This window comes from Corythoichthys intestinalis, chromosome 21 (assembly GCF_030265065.1).
Source record: "Corythoichthys intestinalis isolate RoL2023-P3 chromosome 21, ASM3026506v1, whole genome shotgun sequence".
NCBI classification, from domain to species: domain Eukaryota; kingdom Metazoa; phylum Chordata; class Actinopteri; order Syngnathiformes; family Syngnathidae; genus Corythoichthys; species Corythoichthys intestinalis.
Window position 1 is genome coordinate 39,686,208 of NC_080415.1, and position 27,169 is coordinate 39,713,376.

At 40.1% G+C, this 27,169-nt stretch overlaps 1 protein-coding gene across 1 annotated transcript; it reads left to right on the top strand.

Moving 5' to 3' along the window:
• On the top strand, positions 1-26,541 carry LOC130910043 (somatostatin receptor type 2-like). The gene is made up of 4 exons (XM_057827072.1): positions 1-280; positions 4,952-5,387; positions 8,802-9,127; positions 12,230-26,541. The coding sequence occupies exons 2-4, from the start codon at positions 5,003-5,005 to the stop codon at positions 12,659-12,661; spliced, it is 1,143 nt and encodes a 380-aa protein (XP_057683055.1). The 5' UTR covers positions 1-280; positions 4,952-5,002; the 3' UTR covers positions 12,662-26,541.
• Positions 26,542-27,169: the final 628 nt, after the last annotated feature.

Sequence of the window (27,169 nt, forward strand, 5' to 3'; positions counted from 1 at the left end):
TCCTCCACCAAGACTTTTCTTCACTGAGGTTTATTTTTTTTCCAGGTCGCCAGGAGAGCGAGAGAGCGAGAAAAAAAATTGCTGTCAGTGAAAATGACCTGAGAGACAGCTCGCACGCGTGGGCTGAGACGAGGGCGCCGAGTTCACGCCTGCTTGGACCGCTGGAGCCGCGCGTAATAAGACTGAAGGAGCAGGTGTATGGATGGAAGGACAGTTGGAAGCTCTCCGTCAAGACACCTTGTCACGATGGACTTCATCAAATGACGTGAACTACTTAAAAGTAAGTCTTTTCACTCAATACAATAGTAGAGACCAGAACAGAAATCTTCATTTGTATGAGTTGACATATGAAGCCATGAATATTAAACTACATTTTCATTAATATGTAAGGTTGCTTTGACTAAGCTGAACCAAATACTGTCCTAATCAACATTGAGGCTGTAGATAAAGCGTTTCACCTTAAAAAAAGATTTACATTACTGCTAATTTAACCGTCAGTCACAGCAAAACAGTCTTGCAAAGATTGCTTTGGAGGTAGAAAATATGTGCGTGCTCGAAAAATGGACTCAAACTCCAATAATTAGTTTTTTTCTAAACTGTTGCTTCCAAAAAAAAAGATCTGATAACAAATCTTTTAGGGCTGAAGAATGAATCGAAACGCCTTCCTAATTGCTTCTGAGGAGAATCCATTCATTTGATTAGTCGCCAATGAGATGAGGTTGCGGCGATTTATGCGAGTGCCGTTCTTCCGGATCAAGCAGCGGATCAAACCCAAGCATGTGCATTTTTTAAATATATTTTAATTTATTTATTATATTATTTATTATATTATTTTATTATATTTATCGCAGCTCTTTTGACCGAGCCGTGATGCACATCATTTCTTCTCATCAAGATAATTCTTACTAGGTGTGTGTTTTATAGTGGGCAGTGCCGCTTTAAACCACTCAGCAGTGAATGGGCACACACCTGACTTAAATTGCTTGGTAAAATTTCAAGTTTCAATTGTTCTTTAAGTCTCCTTAGGTCCTTAAGTCACTTTCTTATTCCCCCACCCCTTCTATCATTGTTTGCTTGCTTTCCTCATTAAAATATAAAAACCTCGAAATGTAGGGTGGTTTTAGTTAAAGCAGACATTGTTTTTACATCTGTGTGATTTTGACAAAGATCAGATAACATTTGATAGTGATTTTATGCAGAAATGTGAGAAATTCCAAAAGGTTTTACATACATTTTCAAACCACTGTACTTTACGTTTAAGCGACTATGCAAACATTTAGTATTTAAAGACAAAATATATATCTTATATAAAAAAATTTAAAAAATACACACATTTTAAGTGGTTTTAGTAACGTGTTGGGGTTGCGTTGTGGGTATTGGGAGTCCCAGAAATGGTATCGGTGCAACATTTGTATAAATATTTAATTGAGGTGTGCAAAGTTGAGACTACTTTCTCAACTAGAATGACTGATTTTCCCTCCCTCCCTAGCCCAGCATCAGGGCTGTTTGTCCCCATGATCGACTGAATAAACATTTGTCTTCGGCAGCGGTGCGACGCCCAGTCGTTCCCTCTCTCGAACCTGCCTTTTTGCATGAATGCACGCAACTATACACATACACAAGCAGCGACCCGTGCCCTAGATGATTTGACATGTGTAATGGCGGGGGGTTAAGGTTTGATGTGACGTGATGATGTACAAATAAATGATTTGTGCCGTTAAGGGGGCCTTACACGACAAGCGAATCTGGTCATTGAACTCTAGTAGCATGACACACAACAAAATGATCCTTTCAGATTCTCTTGCTGCATCATTTTAAACATCCAAAGATTTAACGAACGAGCCACGATCAAATGACTTGAATTAGAGTCACTTAGGCTCAGTTCATACCGCAGGTCTCAATGCGCAATTCCGATTTTTTGTCTTTTTTTTTTTTTTTTTTTTTGGCATGCCTGTTCAGACAGCCTTTGCCCATTACAGTGGTATGAAAAAGTATCTGAACCTTTTTGGAATTTCTCACATTTCTGCATAAAATCACCATCAAATGTGATCTTTGTCAAAATCACACAGATGAAAATGCAGTGTCTGCTTTAACTAAAACCACCCAAACATTTATAGGGTTTCATATTTTAATGAGGATAGCATGCAAACAATGACAGGAGGAGGAAAAATGAGAGAACCGCCTGCCTAAGGAGACTTAAAGACAGTGGCGCCTCCAGAAATTTTTCATAGGGGTGGCCGGATGGGGCGACATAAAATCTTTGGGTGGCCAAGACTAAAAGCCGTAATTTTAGGTTTTCATTATATTATTGCAGTAAAAAGGTCAGCGGAAAACTATCAGAAAGACTTAAGGACACGGCTACTGATATACTTTGGTGTATTGTGTAATATTTGATGTTACTAACGATTTCATGTGCATAGTCCATAACTGTCCAGTCAACATTTTGAGTTCCACAACAATTCTGTTTTATTGTGTTATGTTTATCTTAGGCATAAGGTGTACATTTAACTAGGGCTGTCAACAATCGAGTTAATCACAGCTTAAAAATGAATGAATCGTAATTAATCGCAATTCAAACCATCTCTAAAATATGCCATATTTTTCTGTAAATTATTGTTGGAATGGAAAGATAAGACAAGACGGATATAGACATTCAACATACTGTACATAAGTACTGTATATGTTTATTATAACAATAAATCCACAAGATGGCATTAACATTATTAACATTCTTTCTGTTAAAGGGATCCACAAGAAAACCTTGTAGTTCTTAAAGGATAAATGTGAGTTAATATATTGTGAGTAAATATTGCCATCTAGCGTATTTGTTGAGCTTTCAGTAAATGATACTGTAGCGACTTAACTGTTCTGCCCAAGGGCATGATGGGAAGTGGTGCAACCATGACTGTGTGTGGTGGATGCTATATCTTCTCTGCGTAGCAGTTAATTTCTCCCAATTATTTTTTTTCACAATGTTTCAAAATGCATGCATGGTACGAAAAATCTAATAATCACGAGAGATGGGCGATACATGTGATTTTGGATTTGATCCGATACCAAGTAATACCAAGGCCAAATATTGCGATCCCAATCCGATACCGGAAGTTCATATTTTCTCTCTCTCTAACAACCCTGCAGTGTTCTCAGCCATTCTGATGATATCTAATGTACAACTACATCAAGCACTCAAAAACGATTAAGTCTCTTTGTGTCAAATATGCTTTGCAATGGAAAACTGCTGCTTTTAATAACGAGCAAAGCAGTTTCCCTCAAACTCACAAACCAATCCATCAACAACAAACTCTGATTAGTCAGTCTCACTCTTTAACCATGACCCTTAAATTCATATGCACAGAACCTTTTTTCCTGCTACATGTTGTATTTGATCAAATTTTAATCTACCTAAATTAAATTTTTTGGATCTAATTAAAGAACGGATTAATAGTAGCATGTTACCGCCCTCAAATGGTAGATCACTAAAAACAAATCCAATAATCAATAGTCACTTGCCGTTTTTGAATTTTATTTTACTAACACAATTTTCAAACAGATTTTGAAATAAAATAAAAAATATATAATAATAAAAATAAATAAATAAATTTTAAAAATCAGATTTTGAAATAATTGAAACAGACCTTTAACAAAATAAAAAGTAGCAACAAAACATGAGAAATCAAACATTTAATTGTTCGTAACATAAAAAAATAGGGAAAAACATTTCATGAAAAAATTAAAATATGAAACATAATTCACAAGAACTAATAATAAATGAATAAGAAATAATAATAAGGTTAAGTAAGAAATTAGGCGTGAGAGGGGCGGAGAAAAAGCATGCTGTTCGACACAGGATAGGGACGTGAATGGGTGCTTATGTGTGTGCACTGCTTGACAAAGAAAATACAATATATTAATTCCAGATATCGATACTTTTGCTTGGGGATCGATACATAAAATTTAACGCGCTGGATCGAAATATCGATATTTTGGTATCGATCCGCCCATCCCTAATAATCACCCTGAATCCTCGAACACCTCCACTCCTGAGACAATCCTTCCTGTTTGTATGCGGTGCAGCTTTTGTACTTTCTCAACCTAAATCCGGCTTTGGTTTGCTGCATGTGTTTGAGAATAACTGACCGACTTCGACCAACTGAAGCGGGGTGTGGGACAGCCCCCTACTTGAAGGCGTGGCGCAGTGTCTGCCGACGTCGTCCTCCCGTTGGGGACGCTAGAGCCCTATAATGGTAGGCGTGGCTAAACCACAGATTAAATGACTAATTTCTCGTCATCTGTGCTTTGCCAATTCGTTGTATGTAGTGAATCGTCTCAAAATATGATTCAAATTCACATAATAATGCTATTTGAGACTTTTTTTTATCCTGTCGTACGCACTTTAAGGTGAACGCTCGGCATTTGGCCTTTTGACCGGGTTTTCGGAGTCTTGCTGGGCCGGGTCGTTGGACTTGTGCCAGCGCGGGTCCGGCTGAGGTGATTCTGGCTAAAAGGTCAGATTCCTTCATACGTGACTTGTCCCCTTCAGATTGTCAATTGAGTCGGGAAAAACACCAATAAAATTGGATTCCTGCATTAAGACCTGAAGTGTAAACCTACAGAAGCCTTAGTTACTGCTCCAGTAAAGTGCTTCATCCTTAAAATCTGACATTAAAATTTGAAACCACTCTTTCCACAATCAACATTCACACACATAAAATGAGCACTAAACAAAAAGAAAAAAAAGAATAATAACCTGTTAACTAAAATGCTCTCTTATGGCTGTTTAAAAGTCACCGCTCTCTGGAAAAATTGCCTCTGCACCTGCTGTTATGTTTTGCGATGCAACACTAGCATGTAGATAAACATCTGACTTGAGATCTGATTGTACTGTATTAAAGGGACTCTTGGTATGACATACACGATTACAGTCCCTCACAAAACTTTTCTCTCCTCCTAGATGGACGTCTCCCTTATCCCTGGTCCAGTTTGAACTAAGCTTCCCAAAGCAATGGATCAGTGGTCCTTCCTCTCACCGTCGCCCAACATGACTATTCCCGAGCCGCTCCTGTACGACAGCTACCTCCAGGGGAACGAGTCCGACTTGGACCTGAACCTCACGGGAGAGATGAGGGAGCACCACCAGGACAAGACCAGTTCGGTGGTCATCACCTTCATCTACTTCGTGGTGTGCGCCGTGGGACTCTGCGGCAACGCCCTGGTCATTTACGTCATCCTACGCTACGCCAAAATGAAGACGGTGACCAACATATACATCCTCAACTTGGCCGTGGCGGATGTACTGTGCATGATGAGCCTGCCGTTTATCGCCTTGCAGCTGGCGTTGGTGCACTGGCCCTTTGGCGAGGCGCTTTGCAGGGTGATCATGACCGTGGGTAGGTGGAGAGCAGGGCACGCTTCACCGAGCAGCCGTACTCCGTCTCAGCAAATAGCCACTTTGTGGATACACAAATGCTCAACAACAACAAAAAAAGAACTGAAATAGGTTAGAAGCCAGACAAAGCTGCGGATAAAGCATGCAATAAAAAAAGCCAGTTTTTTTTTTCAAGATGTGTCAGAAAGGGAGGGGAAATTTTTGGGGTGTCAAAACAAAAAGCCTGCATGGCGTGAGAATCCCTGTTTTTAGTGTTCGAACAATGTCGATGGGTCAAACATTTTGGCTGGGAACAAGTCCGTCGACGGGGGGGGGGGGGGGGGGGGCAACCAGGAGTGTTGTCCCGGGCTTCAGGACCATAGGGGCCCCTGAATGACCCTTAATTTTACTTTACATTCACGTTTTACTTTTTTATTTAAATCGTTGTCTGATTAAATATTATGTTCTACTTGATATTTGGCGGAAAACACTCAGGTGACTTGAAGTTCCGCTCTGAGACCCTCAGTTTGGCCAAATTTCAAAATTGTCCGATATGCGCGTGTGATACATCATTGGAAAGCTTAAAATCTCAATTTTCTGGGGGAAGAAAAATTTTGGACAGGAGGGCTTTTTAAAAAAGATGTTTTTTTAAACAGCAAAATCCTAACCGGAGGTTAAGAGCACACGAGAGCAGAATTAAAGATGACATGATTTTAACGAGATATTATTGCGTACTTACCTTGTTTCGGTCCAAAAGCTCCATGTCGCATGTATCACCGAGTGTCAAGACACATCTGTGAATGGCCAAAGCTGGATTTTTTGAGGATTTCATGGGTGAAACATGGTCATATAACAAGGGTCGCGATGCAGAAATCGCAGACATCAAGGAGTGGTCGAGATTTTCTTGTTCAAACAGTGGAGTAAATAAGTATTTAGTCAACCATTAATTGTGCAAGTTCTCCCACTTGAAAATATTAGAGGCCTGTAATTGTCAACATAGGTAAACCTCAACCATGAGAGACAGAATGTGAAAAAAACAAAATCACATAGTTTGATTTTTAAAGAATTTATTTGCAAATCATGGTGGAAAATAAGTATTTGGTCAATACCAAAAGCTCATCTCAATACTTTGTTATGTACCCTTTGTTGGCAATAACGGAGGCCAAATGTTTTCTGTAACTCTTCAAAAGCTTCACACACACTGTTGTTGGTACTTTGGCCCATTCCTCCATGCAGATCTCCTCTAGAGCAGTGATGTTTTGGGGCTGTCGTTGGGCAACACCGACTTTCAACTCCCTCTGCAGATTTTCTATGGGGTTGAGATCTGGAGACTGGCTAGGCCACTCCAGGACCTTGAAATGCTTCTTCCGAAGCCACTCCTTTGTTGCCCTGGCTGTGTGTTTGGGATCATTGCCATGCTGAAAGACCCAGCCACATCTCATCTTCAATGCCCTTGCTGATGGAAGGAGATTTTCACTCAAAATCTCTCAATACATGGCCCCATTCAATCTTTCCTTTACACTGATCAGTCGTCCTGGTCCCTTTGCAGAAAAACAGCCACAAAGCATGATGTTTCCACCCCCATGCTTCACAGTGGGTATGGTACAATTCAGTATTCTTTTTCCTCCAAACAAGAGAACCTGTGTTTCAACCCAAAAAGTTCTATTTTGGTTTCATCTGACCATAACACATTCTCCCAGTAGTCTTCTGGATCATCCAAATGCTCTCTAGCGAACCGCAGACAGGCCTGGACATGTACTTTCTTCAGCAGGCGGCGCATTGTGTTACTGATAGTAGCCTTTGTTACTGTGGTCCCAGCTCTCAGTAGGTCATTCACTAGGTCCCCCCGTGTGGTTCTGGGATTTTTGCTCCCCGTTCTTGTTGTCATTTTGACACCACGGGGTGAGGAGGGAGTTGAAAGTCCATGTTGCCCAATGACAGCCCCAAAACATCACTGCTCTAGAGGAGATCTGCATGGAGGAATGGGCCAAAATACCAGCAACAGTGTGTGAAGAGTTACAGAAAAGGTTTGGCCTCCGTTATTGCCAACAAAGGGTACATAACAAAGTATTGAGATGAACTTTTGGTATAGACCAAATACTTATTTTCCACCATGATTTGCAAATAAATTCTTTAAAAATCAAACAATGTGATTTTCTGGGTTTTTTTCCACATTCTGTCTTTCATGGTTGAGGTTTACTCATGTTGACAATTACAGGCCTCTCTAATATTTTCAAGTGGGAGAACTTGCACAATTACTGGTTGACTCAATACTTATTTGCCCCACTGTATATTTACCCCTTTAAATGTTTTTTTTTTTTTTTCCAATTGTATTTTCTTTGTTTGGATTGATTATTTATCATCTAACATATCGGAGAAAATGCGACAGTAACAAAAAAAAATACAATTAGGCGATAGTTATGAGGTAGATATCCGTGACTTTTTTACAGACTCCATTTTGTTCGTTGTGACGTCATTTGTTTAAAAGTTTAAAATGTGCGAGTGAATATTTTTTTTAAAGTCGTTTTTTTATAAACGGCAACATTGATTAATGATTGTAAGCTAAAAATGATAGACATTTCGAATAATAAATATTAATTCTTTTTATGGCTGGGTTGAAACAAAAGCGGTCGCGCGACGTCCAAACGGGGGTTTTCAGGGTAAAACGGGCAAATTAAAAATAGTTCAGGTGCTTAATACGGCATGAATCTACTATGGCAGCAAATAGACATATTGTTCAATCAAACACAACAGTTGTTTCGGCTTAAAATACAGCAGTTTCTTTTAAAGAGTGCAAGAGCAGAAACTGCTTTTTCAGTTTAGTCTTTGTTTACCGTCACGTATATACATACAGAGATCTGAGTCAATATTCAAAGATAGAACCAAAAACAGTCTTTGACTGGTGACTTTTATTTAAAACTGTGCAGAATGGAAAAAATGACGGCACAAAAATAAAGCTCAACAAGCTCAATAACTCTCCAAACTTAGTTGCTCACAATCCGCCATTAAGCTATTGGATGCATACGGCCACCTACTGCACAAGAGTGTGTAGTAGTCATTTGAAGGCGCGCTGCTCTCACTGTTGGTTTTTATTGGTCAATATCTCGTTCACCTGCCTAATTTTGCATCTCTACGGGGCTTTTCGATTGCGCCGGAGGCAAGGGTACGAAACTATCAGTTCACAATTAGAAAGAAAAAATAAAAGTAACGTGTAACGCCGGTGAAAATTTGAAAAGTAGTGGAGTAAAAAGTGCAGATACCTGCTGTAAAAGTAAAAAGTATCACTTGATATTTGTACTCAAGTACAGACACACAAGAATGTACTTAAGTATAGTAACGAAGGACTTTTACCTCGTTATATTCCACCATACTTTCATTTTCATTTTTACGGGCCCAAGCAATTATTACTGACTATATTGTTCTTCTCCTCCTCCAGACTCTCTCAATCAGTTCACCAGCATTTTTTGCCTCACGGTGATGAGCATCGATCGCTACCTGGCTGTGGTTCACCCCATCAAGTCCACAAAATGGCGAAAGCCCCGGATAGCCAAGTTAATCAACCTAACCGTGTGGGGCGTCTCCATGTTGGTCATCCTGCCGACCATGATTTTCAGCGGTTTGAACAAGGTGCCGGTATGTGGGATCGTGTGGCCCGAACCCGAGGACGTCTATTACACCGCCTTTATATGTTACACCTTCTTCATTGGATTCGTCCTACCATTGGCCGTCATATGTCTGTGTTACCTGCTCATTATAGTCAAGGTAAGGTTATGCTGACTTCACAATCGCTTCAAAACAAACAAAAAAAATGATTGAATTATCTTATGTTTGTCGAGAATCGAAATTATTGAGCCAGCTGCAGTCGTTGAAGTCTGTTTTGCAATTGAGCTGCCTCATTGAGCACGTCCGCAGTCAAGAACTCACGTTCAGTCAATGTGCTCCATTACGCCTCTTAATTGAGATTCCTATTGAGCTCCCGATAATAAGCATCATCGTATCAGCCAATTTGGCACTTTTGAGCAATTACCGACAGCAGACACTTAGGTCAAAAATGAGCTTTTTTCATGATCGTGCTGGGAACTGAGAAAATATTTCAAGACTGGTCGGGTAAGAATTTTTAAGTAACCATATTTTTCTTTAAATTCAAGATTAGCATTAGCAACTACGCTTCTTTCAAATAAATGGACATCTGACCATCAGCAGATTTTAAGGGGGGAACAGGCCCACCCTGGCGGCCGAAAAGTGTCATTGCGTGTAATTGGCTTCCCTATTATATATATATACATATATATATATATATATATATATATATATATAATGTATACACACACACACACACACACACACACACACACTCACCGGCCACTTTATTAGGTACACCATGCTAGTAACGGGTTGGACCCCCTTTTGCCTTCAGAACTGCCTCAATTCTTCGTGGCATAGATTCAACAAGGTGCTGGAAGCATTCCTCAGCATGCCAATCTCCCGTTCCACCACATCCCAAAGATGCTCTATTGGATTGAGATCTGGTGACTGTGGAGGCCATTTGAGTACAGCAAACTCATTGTCATGTTCAAGAAACCAGTCTGAGATGGTCATAAAGGGATGGACATGGTCAGCAACAATACTCAGGTAGGCTGTGGCGTTCCAACGATGCTCACTTGGTATCAAGGGGCCCAAGAAAATATTCCCCACACCATTACACCACCACCACCAGCCTGAACCGTTGATACAAGGCAGGATGGATCCATGCTATCATGTTGCTGACGCCAAATTCTGAGCCTAGCATTCGAATGTCGCAGCAAAAATCGAGACTCATCAGACCAGGCGACGTTTTTCCAATCTTCCATTGTCCAATTTCGATGAGCTGGTGCAAATTGTAGCCTCAGTTTCCTGTTCTTAGCTGGCACCCGGCATGGTCTTCTGCTGCTGTAGCCCATCTGCCTCAAAGTTCGACGTACTGTGCGTTCAGAGATGCTCTTCTGCCTACCTTGGTTGTAACGGGTGGTTATTTGAGTCACTGTTGCCTTTCTATCAGCTCGAACCAGTCTGGCCATTCTCCTCTGACCTCTGGCATCAACAAGGCATTTCCGCCCACAGAACTGCCGCTCACTGGATATTTTTTCTTTTTCGGACCATTCTCTGTAAACCCTAGAGATGGTTGTGAGTGAAAATCCCAGGAGATCAGCAGTTTCTGAAATACTCAGACCAGCCCTTCTGGCACCAACAACCATGCCACGTTCAAAGTCACTCAAATCACCTTTCTTCCCCATACTGATGCTCGGTTTGAACTGCAGGAGATCGTAAACCATGTAAACCATGTCTACATGCCTAAATGTACTGAGTTGCCGCCATGTGATTGGCTGATTAGAAATTAAGTGTTAACGAGCAGTTGGACAGGTGTACCTAAGAAAGTGGACGGTAAGTGTATATAAGTTGTAAAGCAATAAAACAGCCAAAAAAATTTTACAATGGGTTGAAATTATTTTTGGAGCACCTTAGTCATTTGCTTTGCATATGATTTAATATACATACATATTAGATATATATATATATACACATATCTAAAGATGATTTTTTTTCTTTAATTGAAAATATATTACTATCATTTAGGGGCCGTTTACATGGTGACTTTCCGAGAATACGAAGAAAATTTCAAATTTGCATTTGTATGGGCCCGTCTCCATTCGAACAATGTCGCAATTCCGCATGAAAACGATGTAGTATTCATGCCAAGCCATAGGGGGCAGTGCAGATTTACAAGGTGACAGCGAATGATGCACTTTGACCCCACCAAGCTCTTCAACCCAGAAAGAAAAATATGCCCACCCACTTGAAGCAATGGTATTTTTCTTTTGTTCAAAAAGGCACAAAAATGGAAACATTCAACATATTTAATTTAAAAATATTAAAACAGTACAGTGCCCTCCATAATTATTGGCACCCCTGAAAAAGATGTGTTTTTTAGCTTCTAATATTTGTTTTTTAATTCAAATAATATGGGACCTTAATGGAAAAAAAAAAAAAGAAAAATCCAACCTTCAAAACAAGTGCATTTATTTAGTGGGGAAAAAATCCCACATAAAGAAAAAATTATTTGACATCAAATAATGTGTGTCACAATTATTAGCACCCCTGGTGTTAATATTTAGTACAACCCCCTTTTGCCCCCCCCCCCCCCCAAAAAAAAAAAAACAAGGCCTGGGGACTGAGATGGCCATGGGAGGAGCTTGATTTTGTGTCTGGTGAACTATTGCTGTGTAGATTTGGCCATATGTTTCGGGTCATTGTCTTGCTGAAAGACCCAGTGACGACCCATCTTCAGCTTTCGGGCAACAGATTTTGATTTAAAATGTCCTGGTATTTCAAAGCATTCATGATGCCATGCACCCTAACAAGGTTCCCAGGGCCTTTGGAAGCAAAACAACCCCACAGCATCACTGACCCACCCCCATACTTCACAGTGGGTATGAGGTGCTTTTCAGCATGCGCATCTTTCGTTGCACGCCAGACCAGCTTAGAGCACACGGTCCCAGTTGAAGCCTGGGACCGTGTGTATTTTTGTGTGAGACCAAGATTGACTGCCATATGACCTGCCCAATGTGACGTGTACGAGTGCTGACGCTTTCGGCGCAGTCTCGCGCCGCGGGAGCCCTTGATATGGATGCGAAGAAAGCCACCCTCAATACCCCGCAATCGAATTCTTCCACTTTAGAGGCAGGATTCAGAATTTTTCGTCTTCGCCGACACCATTCCGCTACTCAGTCGTTGCGTCTTTGTGTTGCAGAATCGCCATGTAAACTGCCCCTTAGATGCATGTCTGTACGCATACTTGGAGAAACTAATCATTTGCCCTTTCCCCAGGTCAAATCGTCAAGCATGCGAGTCGGCTCGACCAAGCGCAAACGTTCCGAACGCAAGGTGACGCGCATGGTCTCCATCGTGGTGGCCGTGTTCGTCCTCTGCTGGCTGCCCTTCTACGTCTTCAACGTCACTTCGGTCACAAGCTCCATCAACCCGACGTCGGCCATGAAGAGCACTTTTGACTTCGTGGTGGTTCTGGGTTACGCCAACAGCTGCGCCAACCCCATCCTCTACGCCTTCCTGTCGGACAACTTTAAGAAAAGTTTCCAGAAGGCTCTTTGTCTTAAAAAGGTGGTGGGCCTGGATGAGATGGAACGCAGCGACAGCAGGGCGGACAGGAGCAGGATGGTCAACAACGCGTTGATCATCAACGCCAACTTGGAGGCGCACAACGCGGCGTTGCTCAACGGAGAGCTGCAGACGAGCATTTGAGGGCGGGAGGACAAACAGAAGAGGAACCGATCGCCACTCGGAGTTGCTGATGTAAGAGCCGAGCGTTCTATGGACTCTAGCACACGAAGTAAGCGAAATCTAAACAATTTCGCAACGGGGGCCAGGGAAGGTACATTGACCCGAGCTTACAACTGTTTGACTGGATGAGGCAACCTGATCTCATTGACCCGGAGCACTCAACAACACACAAGGAGGCTCTTGGCTGACATCAAACCAAAGTTGGATCGATACCGGGGGTGTCCAAACTTTTTTCTCAAAGGATACAAGGGCCAACTTGAAAGCTTTCCACTTTCATTAGATAGAGGAGGAGGTAGGGTATTTAAAAAATGTACTGTATACCGTAATTTCCCCCAATATAAGGCGCACCCGTATATAATGCGCACCCCAAATTTACTTGTGAAATCTAGGGGAAATTATTGTACCCGTTTATAACGCGCACCCCAATTTTAGCACCAATAAATAGAAGAATACAAGAAAACAGCTCGTGTACAGATACAGAAATGTCATTTTACTGAATGGTGACAGCACAAGCATAGCATATTGGTAGTTCAAAACATGACCATAAACTGACAATATGCACGGTAATAATATGATTTGACACAACTTCTCCAACTTACTAGAATCTAGGAGAAAACAAAACAGATGTGACTTTTCTTTTAAAGGCTGCTGTATAACTTGCTCGTTTCATCATGATGAATAAATGTTTCTTGCATGGATTTATACGGTAAAATGAAAGTGAGAACGTAAGCCTAAAATCCAAGAGCTCATCGCTCTCGACACGACAGTTACAATAGGAGCTAATGTTATTTGTGTTGGAGTTTCCCGAGGGACAGATACAACTGACGGCTGTGTGACGGATGAATATTAATAAGGTAATAAATCCATTTGTGACTAAACAATAGCATAAGCAATAGCATATGATGGGTGGACTTAGTGCTGGTGAAAGCAACACAGACCCCCTGATGTAAAAGATGTTTCATTTAACTAGTTGTCAGTGGACATTTATAAAATATTTTCATAACAATTGTTATAAGTTGAAAAGTTACCTAGTGTTGCTTTAATATGTTATAGTACAGTATAATAATAACAGTTCATATGCTGTAGATAACTGCTGGAAAATAAAAACAAAATCAAACATTGTAAGCATTTACTCACAATGTTACTCATTACTTGAGTATTTTTTCGCCCAATAATCCTTTTAGCTTTATAATAAGAAATATTGTTTTCTCCACTAGAGGGCACTCATGCTTTTTGGACAAAATACTTAATTTGCGTAAATATTTTTTCTCTCGCCGGTATTCAATTTAAAAAAAAATTTTTTTTTTTTAATTTCTTTGGTTTAAAGCAACCCTCCGTAAGTTCTCTACCATTATAAAATATTTTCATAACATTTGTTATAAGTTGAAAATTTACCTACTGTTGCTTTAACATGTTACAGTACACTATATTAATAATAGTTCATATGCTGTAGATAACTGCTGAAAAAAACATTGTTTAAACAAAATCAAACATCGTAAGCAGTTACTCACAATGTTACTCATTGAGTTTTTTTCCGCAAAATAGTCCTTTTAGCTTTATAATAAATGTGTTCTCTCCACTAGAGGGCGCTCATGCTTTTTGGACAAAATACTTAATCCCCGTAGATATTTTATTCTCTCGCCGGTATTCAATGTTTTTTTTTTTTTTTCTTTGGTTTAAAGTAGGGCTGTCAAACGATTAAAATTTTTAATCGAGTTAATTACAGATTAAAATTTAATTAGTAGTAATTGATCGCAATTCAAACCATCTATAAAAAATGCCATATTTTTCTGTAAATTATTGTCGGAATGGAATGATAAGACACAAGACGGATATATACATTCAACATACGGTACATAAGTACTGTATTTGTTTATTATAACAATAAATCAAGATGACATTAACATTGACATTCTCTTAAAGTGATCCATGGATAGAAAGACTTGTAGTTCTTAAAAGATAAATGTTAGTACAAGTTATAGAAATTTTATATCAAAACCCCTCATGTTTTCGTTTTAATAAAATTTGTAAAATTTTCCAACCGAAAAATAAACTAGTAGCCCGCCATTGTTGATGTCAATAATTACACAAAGCTCATGGGTGCTGAAACTCATAAAATCAGTCCCACCCAAGCGCCAGCAGGGGGCGACAAAACTCCCAAAAACACAAGCAACAAGTGGGCATTGCACTGTGCCGTCATTTTAATCTGTTTCAGCGGGGCATGTGCGTTAATTGCGTTAAATATTTTAACGTGATTAAGTTAAAAAATTAATTACTGCCCGTTGACGCGATAATTTTGACAGCCCTAGTTTAAAGCAACCCTAGGTAACTTTTCTATATTATAAAATATTTTCATAACATTTGTGATATTATGTCAACTGACAACTAGTTGAATTCAGCCACAATTGGATTCATTACCTTATTACTATTCATCCTTCACACAGCCGCTGGAAACCAAAATGTTATTTAATCCATCTGCAGGCAGATTGATGATTTTACGACACTGTGTGGGTGTGCACTGGTCAAGGGTGTAGGCTTGGTCTCAACATTGGTAGGGACGATATAACAGCATAACCCACATGTACACTTTTTGCTCGGGACCAAACAGATCGGGTGAACGGGGGTCAGGGCTACATTTCTCACCAATATGAACCTAATTAATTGATATGCTAAATCAGGGGCGCCCATTACGTCGATCACGATCGACCAGTCGATCGCAACGCTAGTGTGGGTAGCTCACGGCATCGTGACAAGAGGCATAAAGAAGAACACTTCCTACTCGAGTTTTGTCAGTTAGCAAGTTAACATAGTTTAATGTTATGCTAACTCTGATGCAGGTCAGACTTTCAGTAGCAAAATTAGTGGTATGTTTCCCCACCTCCACAACATTGGCATCTTTTTAAATTATTTTCAGTGGCTGCTGCTGGCTGAAAAAAAAAAAAAAAATCTAATTACCCCTCGTCTTCGAAGGGGGCTGAGGAGGCGGCATGTTGTCAACATGTATTTCTGTCGGGGTGTTGGGGATGGGTCGAGTCATCAGCCAATCAAACGTGCAATTGGGGGGGGTGGACCGGCGCATTCAGCAAGTGAAAGGAGGTAAATATAAGTTTGAATATAATGAAAATAATTCACTTAATAATGGTAGGGTTAATTTTATCCTAATTTTATCATCGGGAAGGACAATCTAAATTACCTGTATAACTGAGCTCATTATATAATGCATATAAGGTTGCTTAAAGGTTGGTGGGGACAATTTGAGCAACCTGAAACGTTGGTAGTGTTATGTCCCTACCATCCCCATGCAAACCTACGCCCTTGGCGCTGGTCCTTATGGGAAACGCAGTCTTCCTTAAGGCAAAACATTACCGCTTTTGTCCACCGGTGTCGCCAAACTCGACCAAAACTGAAAAGTGTTGTTTTAATGTGGTTATGTAATATGTTATAGCACAGTATAATCATAACAGTTCATTTGGATAACTTTGTGCAGGAAAAATAAAATACCAATGTTTAAAGATTTTTTTTTTTTTTAATCAAACATCTTAAGCAGCTACTCACAATGTTACTAATTACTTGAGTATGCTTTTCACCAAGTACTTTTCTCTTTACTTCTACTAGAGTACATATTTTTGGATGACTACTTTTACTTGAGTAATTCTTTTTGAAGTAATGCGAGTCTTGAGTTAAAGTAGTGCTACTCTACCCACCTCTGCATATTAGTTCCACTACCGCAAGAAAACAACAATAAAATAATCTAGAAAAATCACAATCAAGACAGCTCAACTGATCACACTGGATTTTTTTAATGTATGTTGATGGAAAAGAAAATCCTAAAATACTACCAAGTTTCCTACATTGAATTCAACATGTCAGGTTTTGACCCCTGAGCTAATAAGAGGAACAGTTTAAGTGACTAGCTCCATCTGGTGCTAAAGCTGTGAAGCACAACTGACTAAGCTGAGCTCAAGCTTCTTGTGTGGACCATATTTAATGATATATTCATCATTTGCTGTGGGCCATAGTTTGGACACCCCCGATCTATACTTGTGTCGGCAACTTGGAAACGAGACCCAACTGAACTCCATGCTAGCGGTTAGTTTACCGCTTAAATTAATGTGAGGGAGAGTCGCACTTGTGGGAGTTGTTCAGTGTGTCATTAGGCAGTGTTTTCATGAAATGGGAACCATGCTGAGGAAACCAAACATTTTAGCGGAGCAGCCCTCAAAAGAAAAACGCAAATGGAGAGAAAACAAATTAGAAATAATGGTATTTGGTAATGATCTGTTACCCTTTAGAAGATGTTCAGAGGAACAAATTGTTATCTCCACAACGATGAAAGACTTTCCGAGGAACGCCGCACTGATCCGTAAACTCTTCAACGGCGAAATTGGCAACCTCGCTGCATTCAAAACAGCTTGTACTTGTAAATACGAACGTGGGTTTTGCCAAGCTGCCGCGTGTGCAAACAAGGGACGGCCGACCAAAAAGGTCAGTGAGATATTGTCCTGTTGTAGCATGTCTGTGGAACCTTTTGTTATGTACTTGACATTTTGCCGAATCCTGCTTCTTACCATCAATCAGCGTGCACTCGTCTCCGATTTTAGAGTGTACGCTTTGAAGTAGTGTTGCACCGTTACCATTGTTTGCAAGGGCGTAGGTTTGGTCTCAACATTGGTAGGGACACTATTACAGCATAACCTGCAGTTTTTGCTGGGGACGGGACATTAATAAGACCAAACAGATTGGGTATATTTATCAAAAATAGCTGGTACTACATTAAAAAAGCTCAAATTATTCTCATAGGGAGAAAGTCATTTTTCAAAATGCTTGCACCATATAAAGGAAATTTACAGTGGTTGTGTTTTTTTTTTGGGGGGGGGGGGGGCTTAAAAATGTGTATAGGCTGCTAAAATAAATATTTTTTTTAAAAATGATGAACAAAATAAATACATTTTAATTAATGAACAAAAGCACAAATGAAATAAAGTTGACAGTAGAAAACCTACAGGAAGACATCTCTAGGCAGCTTTGTACTCTAGTTTTACAGGTTAGCAAATTCACACAGTTTAATGTTATGCTAACTCTGATGCAGGCTGGACTTTCAGTCGCAAAATTAGTGGTGTGTTCCCCACCTCCACAACATTGACATCTTTTTACATTACTTGCAGTGACTGCTGCTGGCCGAAATAAACAAAACAAAAAACTAATATCCCTCCTCTTCAAAGGGGGCAGACAAGGCGGCATATTGACATGCATTTCTGTCGGGATTGTGTGAATGTGGGGTTTCTAGTCATCAGCCAATCAAACGTGCGTTAGCGGGGATAAAAAATGGACCGGCACATTCCGCAAGTGAAAAGGGGTAAGTCTGAACATAATGAAAGTAATTCACTAAATAATAGTAGGGTCAATTCCATCTGAAACACACAAGGGAAGACAATCCAAATTACCTTTATAGCTGAACTCAGTGTACAATGCAAATAAGGTTGCTAAAAAATTGGTGGGGACAATTTGAGCATCCTGAAAAGTTGCTAGTGTTATGTCCCTACCGTCCCTAGGCCAACATACGCCCTTGATTATTTGGCTACCGTGACAGTTTCCGATACTCGACTGTGTAGTATCGCCCGATGCCAATCTATAGCTTTACCAAATTTCCCCCCCCCCCCCCCAAAAAAAATCCTGTGAATATTATCGTATTGGCCCAAATATAAGACTGTTTTTTGCATTGAAATTAGAATGAAAAGAGGGGGTCGTCTTATATTCGCGGTCTAGACGTTATACCCATTCACGACGCTAGATGGCGCCAGATATCATTGAAGTGATGTTCTGTCGTGACAGATCTCAGCTACTCTCAAGTTTAACCAGTTTGCATTATTTTATTGCAATGTTTTTCCTTGTTCAGATTTGTTTCAAGACTACAGTTACAGTTTGACTTCACTTTGATAGTTAATGCAGTTGTTGCAATTTTGTTGTTTTATCACAATAGATTGGTTTATTTACATTTCAAAAACCAGAAGCCACTCATATACGAATGTGATTGCACTTTAGTTGACATATTTAAATGTTCAGATATTATGATTTGAATGAGGCAAAATAACATGCTTTTTCCCTCAAATATATTTTATAATCATTTGTTTTGGATGTACTGTAATTATTTTCTGTATAAAAATTAATTTGGTGTTCAGAAAGTCTTTTTTCAAACTTGTGTAAAGAGGGGGTCGTCTGAAAATCAGGGCCGTCTTATATTCGGGCCAGTACGGTAAATTACTGCAGATTTCCTTGACTGTTCTATCATGGCATAGTCAGAAAATGCTCAACTTACTGTCAGCCATTGACAGCGCTACACGTCCAATTTATTTGAAGTGGGAGGGTTGGGCACTTGACACCAGAAGGATCATCATCTTTTTTTTTTTTTTAATGGCAGTGTGTGTAGCTGCCAGCCATCTTAGGTGTCTTTTAACACAGTGGTACCTCTACTTACAAAATTAACTGGTTGTGGAAGTAGTTTTATAACCTGAAAAGTCTAAGCAGAGACACGTTTTCCATGTAAATGCCCTAATCCATTCCAAGCCCCCCAAAATTCAGACATAAATCTTTTATAATGCATAAAAATGCATTAAAACATATAAGAAATACATGTCACAATTAGATTATTGCACAACAAACATCAAATCAGATTGCATAATGCAAAAAACCCCCCAAAAAACAACAAGAATAGAGTAAAGAATAAAAGTTAGTACTCATGTAAAGCTGTCGGAACACGAGGGGCGAATGAAAAGAATGCTGGGATACACACATACAGTGGTATGAAAAAGTATCTGAAAAATAAGTAAGTGAACCCTCTGCCTAAGGAGACGAAAGAGCTACTGAAACCAATTTTTACCAAACATTTTAAGTCAGGTGTGTGCCCAATCACTGATGAGTGGTTCAAAGCTGCCCTGCCCACTATAAAACACACACCTGGTAAGAAATGTCTTGAGATATGCATCATTGCTCGGTCAAAAGAGCTGTCTGAAGACCTGCGATCAAGGATTGTTGATTTGTAGAAAGCTGGGAAAGGATACAAAACCATCTCTAAAAGTCTGGATGTTCATTAATTGACAGTTGGAAAAGTTGTCTACAAATGGAGAGAGTTTGGCACTGTTGCTTCTCTCCCAAGGAGTGGCTGTCCACCAAAGATGACGCCAAAGTTTCAGCGCAGGATATTCAGAGAGGTAAAAAAGAACCCGAGAGTATCTGTGACAGTCTAATACCTCTGAACACACATCAACTATATGTAAAACTATGGCCAAGAATGGTGTTCATGGGTGGACTCCACAGAGAAAGCATTGTTGCTCGTTTAATGTTCGCAAAAAGGCACTTGGACACTCCACAGAAGTTTTAGCTAAATATTTTGTGGGCTGATGAAACCAAAGTTGAATCGTTTGGGAATAACACACAACGTCATGTGTGGAGGAAAAATGGAACAGCTCACCAACATCAACACCTAAGCCTCACCGTGCAGAATGTTGGAGGGATCAACATGACTTGGGGCTGGTTTGCTACCTCAGGGCCTCGACAACTTGCAATCATTAATGGAAGAATGAATACAAAAGGATGTTTTGCAGGAAAACCTGATGTCGTCTGTCAGACAGTTGAAGTTAAAAAGAGGATGGATGCTGCAACAAGAATGATCCAAAACTAGTGAAGTAAATCAACTTCAGAATGGTTTCAGAAGAACAAAATACAGGTTCTGGGGTGGCCAAGTCAAATCCCAGACTTGAACCCTATTGAGATGCTGTGGCATGACCTAAAGACAGCAATTCATGCCAGACATCCCAGGAATCCGACTGAACTACAGCAGCTTTGTCGAGACGAATGGGCTATGATTAGTCCTAATCGATGTGCCAGACTGAAATGCAGCAACAGGTTTAAGTTAATTGCTGCCAAAGGGGGACACAAAATATTAAACGTGATAGTTCACTTACTTATTTTCCCCCTTCTGTCATTGTTTGCATACTATCCTCATTAAAATATGAAAACTTATAAATGTTTGGGTGGTTTTAGTTCAAGCAGGCACTGTATTTTCATCTGTGTGATTTTGACAAAGTTCAGATCACATTTGATAGTGATTTCATGCAGAAATGTGAGAAATTCCGAAAGGTTCAGATACTTTTTCATACCACTGTACAAATACAGTAGAGGTCACTTTTAGCCAATTGGATGCCAGGAATGCTTGGCAACAGCCAATGGCAGAGCAGCTGTAGGTATGCAATCAATCGTAACAAGAGGTATTTTCCCGTTGAGGCGTGTCTTAACCTGAAAATTCTGTATGTAGGGACGTCAATAAGTGGAGGTACCGCTGCAGTTGTCTCATATTTCCTGACCCGTGTATCGATAAATTTGTATCGCCATATTGCAGTGGTCTCAAACCGGTCCAGTGTAATCAGTTAATTGCAGTCAGGTGCTGCTTACTTTAGCAGAAACCTCATTGGTTGAACTGTCTGTTTTGGATCTGTTGGAACAAAGACCAGGACCCACTGCGGCCCTTTGTGGAATCGGTTTGAGACCCCTGCCATATTGTGAGCCGTCTATCGCAAATCGTATCGGGAGGCACTCAGAGCCTCCCGACCCTAGACACTACACAGTTTGTTTTTTCCCCCTCGAGTTCAACAAATGTGACAGAAAATCGTGCCGGCCGAGTGATATTTGAAAGCAAAGCCTCACGGCCAAACATGCAGGTGTTCATGTTCCTTGAACCCTAGAGCTTTGAATACAAGAAATCTGAATTATGAATGAGTCTGATATCGCGGGTATTTTTGGAATTCAGCCCGTTTTGCTGTTGTTTGCACACCAGGAGGATGCATTTGGGCTCCCATCAGCTTGCTCTGAATAGTAAGTGGATTCGCACAACGGACCACACGCTCGCACGTTTGCATAATAATGTCTGCATACAGTATAATGACAAATAACTGACTGGCTCTTATGCGTCATACAGATGAAAATTCCCTGCAATCTTCAACAATGCAACGCGACTGGAGGGCATTCGCGCCGAAATGCTTCATGACACAAATCAATTGGCCGAAGGCTGTGTAGGAGTAAAACAATTTTGCGGTTGGATGCCTTTCTGTATAAAGTCTTTTAGTCATACTTTCTTAAGCGAGCCATCATCCTTTAAAATGACATTGGTTACGATATAAAATGGAGGCGTTCCATGGCGGCTTTCGTATTGTGATTTTTATACGTATAATAAATGGTGGTTTACATGTAAATCTCCTAATTTGTTCCAAACACCACATTAAATTAGCCGTCATGTCCTCTGACTGTGTGTTTATTTGTAAGGCTTTGTCCCCTCCCTAGTGGCGCTTAAGTTTTACTACTTTGTTAGCTTCCAGCTCCTTCTACAGACGTTATCACATGACTACCGGAGCTCATAGCACACACGGAGTGCTAAAAGAAGAGCAAACTTTGGCAGCCATTGCTTGCTTTTTTATCTGTAAGTTATATTCATTTCTTTCATATACATGAGCATTGTGTAGCACATTGCGTTGTGTATATTTACATTGTTTACATTTGTAGTCAAACGTCCTTACATCATTGCATTGCTGCGAGTGGGAATAAGTATTATCTTTTGTATGATGAATCATTTGTCGCCATATGAAGCGAAGAAGGCTTCGAAAAACGTTTCGTAAATGAATTTGTCGTGCACCAAAGCTTTCGTATATCGAGGTACCACTGTACTAGTGCTGCAGCTATCGATTATTTTAGTAGTCGATTAATCGATGAACTAGTTTGTTCGAATAATCGAGTAGTCGGATAAGGGACATAAAAAAAACAACAACAAAAAAAAACATACCTGAGCTGAGCCTCAAACAGTATAAAAAATAAATAAATGATCTAAGTACAACAAAAGAACAATTGGCTAACTTGCATAGCAAAAATCCGCTAGCTTAAATGCTATAAAATGCCATTTCTTTTTTTTTTTTTTTTTTTTAACAACGCTCTTAACAAATGGTTCAAACACATTCCCACAAAAAAAGGTTAAATATACTGAAGGAATCTGACCTTTTGGCCAGATTTCCGGAATCACGGCAGTCGAACCGCCGGACCTGCACTGGCGCAGATCCAACGACCCGGGCCGGTGAGACACCGACAACCCGGTCAAAAGGCCAAACTCTGCGTGCTCACTTAACCCTTTAATGCCTGCAATATGGAGGTCTTAATGAAACATATTTTTCAAATTTGTAAAAAAGAAAAAAAAAAAAATGTGTAATAAGCGCTCGAATATCTATAACCCTTGCTAAATCCTTTTTTTTTTCTCTCATGGAACCTGCAGATGCATGAGTAGACTTGCATCCATTTTTTTTTTTGGAGGAAAGATATTTCGAAATTCTGAATTAAGTCTCAAAATCATGAAATTCGAAGTGTATCAAAGGTGATACATTGGGCAAGAAAGGGTTAACCCTTTGTACTGACTCCATTTTGAAAGCTGGAAAAAGGCTTCGAAACACAAATCGACAATTTATTCTGAGTCGACAGCAATCATACAGCACAGAGGGACCCAGCCGAGGATCTAAGGTTACCATATCGCAAGTCAACAAAAGATTCCCGAAGAAAAAAAATGACAATGCTTAGTTAAACATTCAGTCTTTTGAAGGCTGTCATGGGGCTGGCTGTGGGCAAAAGGGTGTACTTGGGCGTTGTATAGGATTATTGTTTGTTTGTGGATTGGACAGGAGGATTCGGAAGTTACTTTTGTCAGGGCAACGAGGGTTGTAGATTTTGCCACCTCAGCGTCAAAGGTGCTCTTGGAGTCTTATCAGTCGTGTTATTAGTTGGATATCGGGCGTTCTCCGGTGTTCCTTGTGTTGGGACAGGACATCCCGCCATTTGTTCTGAACTGTCTGGGAGAACTGATTGCGGGAGTTGTTGTTGCAGACGTGGGCTTTTAGATGTTTTGCCTCATCAGTGTCAGTCTTGCTCAGTCAGTTGCATGACTTACACGTTGGGCGTCCGTGATAAGGCGTCATGTATTTCTTATGCCCTATGGCAAATATATTCTGCTTGTTTTCCTAAATTTATTTTATATTAGGTGTGTTAGAGTAATACAAACAGTAAATACGAGAAAAGATATGATGTCCACCGAGCACGACAAGTGAACCACATTGAGGGGAAAAAACAACAGACCGAAACCATCCGTGTAAAGACAACGTACTAAACGGGCCGTTATGACGCGTAACTCGCTTTGACAAGGCAGTTTGAACCAAAACTCATGTAAATGTAGCAGAATGATATGATGCATGTAGGCAACCGGAGCTTTTCGTGTGCAAGGAGGGTTTACATAAACATCTCTTGATATGTAACCACATTTCAAGAGATATTTATGCTACGGTGTCGCATTAAATATTCAAAACTGATCCACCAATGCAAAAGATTGTTTCAACATTTGATTCCGTCAATCATTTGCGTAGCTCTAGAAGGAGCACGCGTACCACTGCTGGTACTCGTACTAGTGATGAACCGGTGGCTCATTTGTTGTGCCGTATTAGTGCAACACTACAATAAAACGTCGCCAAATAGCTTTCAGTCGGATAGACATGTAGCTCTTCTTGTTGCACAATTCAACACGATGTGCAAAGGGTGTATTGTCTGGAAGGACGGCAGACAATGTATGGTGTGAAAATGCGAGGCACACACAATGTCACCATGTCATCTTCCATTGTTTTGTTTCTTTAACAAAGCTTATTTGCGAAGGGCTAAAATGTGCAGAGCCAGAGAGCATGCACTGTTTATTATAAAGTGTATTTATGACAAACATGGCTTAGGAAGAGTTTCGCATGTATATATTCTACACAATAGTGAATGTTACGTGCATGTTTGTGGAGATGCTTTGCAAAGCACATCATATTTGTGTTTTTTTTTTTTCCCTCAGTCTACTTTTTTGACGTGCCGCACAGCACACGCACTTTGACCAGTCCTCACCATTGCAACTTGGAAACGTTCCAAAAACAAGTGGAACAGCATCCCTTTCAATTTCACATTCTAAAGTGCGTATGACAGGATAAAAAGAGTCTTAAATAGCATTATTGTGTGAATTAGAACCACATTTTGAGACAATTCGACTATATACAACAATTTGGCAATGCGCAGATGACGAGAAATTAGTCTTTTAATCTGCCATTTAGCCACGCCTACAGTTATAGGGCTCTAGCGTCCCCAACAGGAGAATGACGTTGGCAGGGTCATGGTTTTATCCAATTTACAATTCAGCCCATTGATTCAGAATGTGGAAAATGCGACTAAGACAGCCACAAAACGTCATTGTTTCAGTCTCTCTACTCCAATATTTTTACAGGATATTCTTTTGATCGAAGTATTTTTCCCCAATAGCTAAATCAATGGTATGGTCATGACAAATAACAGTCTTGTGCTAAATGGAATATGAAAAAAATAAAAGTGCATTTTTTTCAGTACGACATGGCAAAATGACTCCATAATAGTCAAAACTGTTGACTTCACCTTTACTGTCGCACCTCCCAAATGATATTTTATGCCACCGTAGTTAGTCGGGCTTTTGTCATTTCCCTGCCCCGGCTTTTGTTGTGGTCGAAGGGTTTTGTATTGAACACGGGGCCGTGTTGGTTTTAATAATAGCAGAGAAGACAGCAGTAAATCAACAAAGACAAGTCAACTGTGCCCCGATCTCATGAGATCTGATTGCATGTTAGTTTGAAAATCGACCGGATCCACCGTATTTTTACACGAGTGGCTTCCGGCCCGATCCTAGCTACCGGTAGTCATATTGACGTAGGAGGGCCGCGTCTCACGTCAAATAATAAACTCTGCCGTTCTTTTCGCGTGCGTCGCGTTGAGCCGCATCTAACACGCGGCCGCACTACGACTGGTGTGCATTGGCTGATTGACTCTAACGCCCGCGTTTCACTGTGTTCCACGTTATCACACAGTTGATGTTTCTGGGTTATACTGTCCTACCGTGTTGGTCCTCACTATAGTAGAGAAGACGGAGTAAATATAATCTACACAAAGAAACTGTAACCCGATCGACTCACAACCACGAAAAGGGTTATATTACGTCAGAAACTCGTTCTGTACGCGTCCGTTCTGAACCAAGCACCAAGTACCGAAATGGTTCAATACTATTACATGTACCGTTACACCCTTACCTTTTAGTTAACTAAATAGTTGGATCTCTGTTTTTCATTCTTCACGAATAATCTAAAATCTCCGAGATGGAGCGACAAAAATCGTCTTGGGTGGAAAAAAACTAAAGCTCAAAACAGGATAATCAACTGCATTTATCTGTTCATTTACATTTTCTAAATTCACGTTGACGTTCGCAAACACTCCAATGAATTCAAATGGATTATAATGACGAAAACAGATTCGTTTTACTCGGCATCATTTTCATTTATCTTCATGGACATAACATAAGCTAAAGAAAAATACCCTAAAAAAAATGCACATTATTTTCTGTTATGTTATCTATTGTGTCCATCACGCATCTTTGAATGTCAAGCAATTCTTTAAAGAATTTAAAAAAAATAGCAAACTGTCACAGAAGAAATTGTTTTGGAGATTCCACTGTACCTTTCCATGCAGTGTATAGTATGTACTCAATGTGCCTTGTACTTCATCAAGACGTATTACATCATACATGAAGCAACATCGTTTCTCAAAGGCAATGCGACTACTGACACGATGACAAAATATTGTAGTATATGTAATTACCCTGGATTAAATTGCTCATGTTTTGTGATTTAATGTAAGAATTTGTGACTACATTGTTGTACAGAATGTCATTGATTGTATAAGACAATCTTCTGTTGTTTTCTGTGATTAAAGCACAAGCCACCATCCGTTCTCATGGGTTTTTTTTTTTTTGGGGTGTTCACACAGGCTGACTAAAAATATGGATTTTTATTGTGCTGATCCTTTTTATTATTCATGTCAGGAAATATGCAGTGATTAAATTAGTCTGAAGTGACACAAAAAAGCAGACATTTAAATTCCGTCAGGGTGGCTGGGCAGGGTGTTATGATTAGCATTGCACCGATACGCCGCTAAAATGTCATCGGTATTGGCGGTACTAAGAAAAAAACGTGCTAATGCTGTGCAGTATGTAATTTCCAACCGCCAGTCCCCCTAGTCAAGATGGCCGCCAGCTACGTACACCGACATACAAAAAAGGAGTGCTTGTTGCCCTTTCCAAGACTGTGATAGACATCTACTCATCCTTCTGCTGTGAAGTTTATAACTTGTAGGCATCCGTCGCTGTCAACCCTCCCACCTCGAATGGATTAGACGTCTAAGCGCTATTCATGGTAGACGATGCGTTAAGCAGTGTCTAACCAAGCTGTGTATTTAATTGTATGTAATTTAGTATTAAATATATGGCAGAAAACACAGACAAGACTGAAAAAGCAGTTTTTGCTCTTGCACTCTTCTTTAAAAGAAACTGCTGGATTTTAGGCCAAA

Bases quoted from the DNA above. Each gene is read 5' to 3' on its own strand.
- LOC130910043 (XM_057827072.1), top strand. From the start codon at position 5,003: ATGGATCAGTGGTCCTTCCTCTCACCGTCGCCCAACATGACTATTCCC. The intron at 5,388-8,801 runs GTAGGTGGAGAG...CTCCTCCTCCAG, and splicing joins CAGGGTGATCATGACCGTGG to ACTCTCTCAATCAGTTCACC. The intron at 9,128-12,229 runs GTAAGGTTATGC...CCCTTTCCCCAG, and splicing joins ACCTGCTCATTATAGTCAAG to GTCAAATCGTCAAGCATGCG.